At 48.7% G+C, this 1832-nt stretch overlaps 1 protein-coding gene across 1 annotated transcript; it reads right to left on the bottom strand.

Annotated features, from left to right (window-relative positions):
* Nucleotides 1–574: 574 nt before the first annotated feature.
* Nucleotides 575–1534, bottom strand: LOC134387531 (methyl-CpG-binding domain protein 3-like 2B). The gene is made up of 2 exons (XM_063109982.1): nt 1355–1534; nt 575–1165 (listed from the first exon to the last, which is right to left on the bottom strand). The coding sequence occupies exons 1-2, from the start codon at nt 1532–1534 to the stop codon at nt 575–577; spliced, it is 771 nt and encodes a 256-aa protein (XP_062966052.1).
* Between the last annotated feature and the right edge of the window lie 298 nt (nt 1535–1832).

Below are 1832 nucleotides of genomic sequence, written 5' to 3'. Positions count from 1 at the left end.
CTGAGTGTTTTTGTTTGCTCAGAGAGTGAGAGGTTGCACCCTGGGCTGGGCCAGCTACGTGGGGCTGGGTCTGTCCCAGGGGTGGGGTCTGGGGAGGTAAATAATGGAGCTGTGGATCTGAAGCAGGCTTTGGGGGGCACGAGGCCTGGAGGGCGGGTCTGACTGCGTATGGAGACCAGTTGAGGGGGAGGCACGAGGCCTGGAGGGCGGGTCTGACTGCGTATGGAGACCAGTTGAGGGGGAGGCACGAGGCCTGCAGTGTGGAGCCAAGCGGGTGGAGACTGGTTCCTGGTGTGGGGCTGTGGGCAGGGGCGAGGCTGTGCGCAGCACCGAGTCTGCTCATGAAAGCCAATTTCTCACCCCCAAATCATCAACTCTTCATCCGTTTTGTCTTTCAAAAGCGTTTAATGAAGACTAATTTGAATGTAACAAAGTGTCACAGTTCAGAGAACAAAGAAAGCTGGTTGTTAAATGACAGGCCAATAAAAGTCAGGATTGTACATGGTGACTCACTTCCCAAGGACCACATCACTGGACTCTTAAGTACTACTTTCTTCTATTTTTCATCGACTTTTCAGGTCTTCATTTGGCTCCTCATTCTCTCTGCCTCGCTGGCCAGCCTGTCCGCCCTCAAGGCCTCTGCCAGTCTCTCCCTTGCTTTCTTTACTTTCCGCATCTGTCTACGGATGTCTGCATAAGTTATCTCTCGGCTGTGCAAGGACGGCGGGAGATGAAGATCCCTTCTTGGGATCCTCTCTGCCCAATTTGAAGACTGGACGCGGGTGGACTGGGGTTCAGAGTGCAAACCTCCACTACCACTTTGGCTCAGAGATTCACCTGGAATTCTCATTGCAATTATATCTAATGCATTTGCAAAATTAAATGGACTTAAAAGGTCTCCTCCACTGCTGCAGGCCTGGAGTGCCTGCAGTCTATTATAGGCACTGATTTGCTGGGGCTTCTCCAACCGCTCCTCAAATATACATCGTCTGACTTTATTTCCAGGATGGGAAGTTATTCTAGTCAACGGCTTCTGGAAGATGCAGCTGGTGAGCCTTACAGGGAGTGCAGAACGTACACCACATTTCCGCTTGGCCTTGGTTACCTGAACTTCTCGACGTTTTCTCTGTAATGTTAGGGGCATAATATTTCTTTTGATCTTCCCCTTTCAAAACAAAACAAAATGTGAAATTTGAATAAAATGGTGAGTGAAGACTATCAGCTGTGGAGAATTATCTCAGCTCAACTGGATCTTCCAATCAGCCTCTCTCGCTGGAGAAATGTCTCTTAAATTGCATCATGCCTCACAATCATCTGCAAAGTTTGTTAGAACTCAGATTTCTGGAACCCAAACAGGACTGTGGTGGAACTGAGAATTTGCATTTCTGCCCGTTCCCAGATGATGCTGGTGCTGGTCACACAGGCTCCACACGTTGATGGCGGACCCTGGGACATCATCCAGTTGATGTGGGTCCAGGACTGAAAGCTCAAGGTCATGACCCTGGGTGAGTTCCAGACCATTTCTCTCCTCCATTCTGCTTTGAGGATGTTACTCGTTTCCCACCTGTCACTGTCAGTTATACACACGTTGGTGCCCCTACCCCACCATCACTGGGACACAGGAGTCACAGGCTTCCTTGTATCCCAAGACTTCAGATTTTTCTGTGTCTCTTTTCACTGTTCTTTGGGACACACATAAGTTTTCATAGTTCCTTTACTTTTTGGTCTCCACAATAATCATGCACTACTCAACACTTTAATACTTACTTCCACACCCAGATCCCATCTTCACATAAAATTCTCCTGGTCAGAAATAAAAACCTCGAAGCTCC

Source organism: Cynocephalus volans, chromosome 10 (assembly GCF_027409185.1).
Source record: "Cynocephalus volans isolate mCynVol1 chromosome 10, mCynVol1.pri, whole genome shotgun sequence".
Classification (NCBI taxonomy): domain Eukaryota; kingdom Metazoa; phylum Chordata; class Mammalia; order Dermoptera; family Cynocephalidae; genus Cynocephalus; species Cynocephalus volans.
The sequence above is the reverse complement of the archived record's forward strand: the minus strand, read 5'-3'. Positions and strand labels throughout refer to the sequence as shown.

What these genes read in the sequence shown, in the direction of transcription:
- LOC134387531 (XM_063109982.1), bottom strand. Translation starts at nt 1,534, where the DNA reads ATGGAGGAGAGAAATGGTCTGGAACTCACCCAGGGTCATGACCTTGAG. An exon ending in CTCAGTTCCACCACAGTCCT is followed by an intron (nt 1,166 to 1,354) that starts GTTTGGGTTCCA and finishes TTGTTTTGAAAG; the next exon opens with GGGAAGATCAAAAGAAATAT.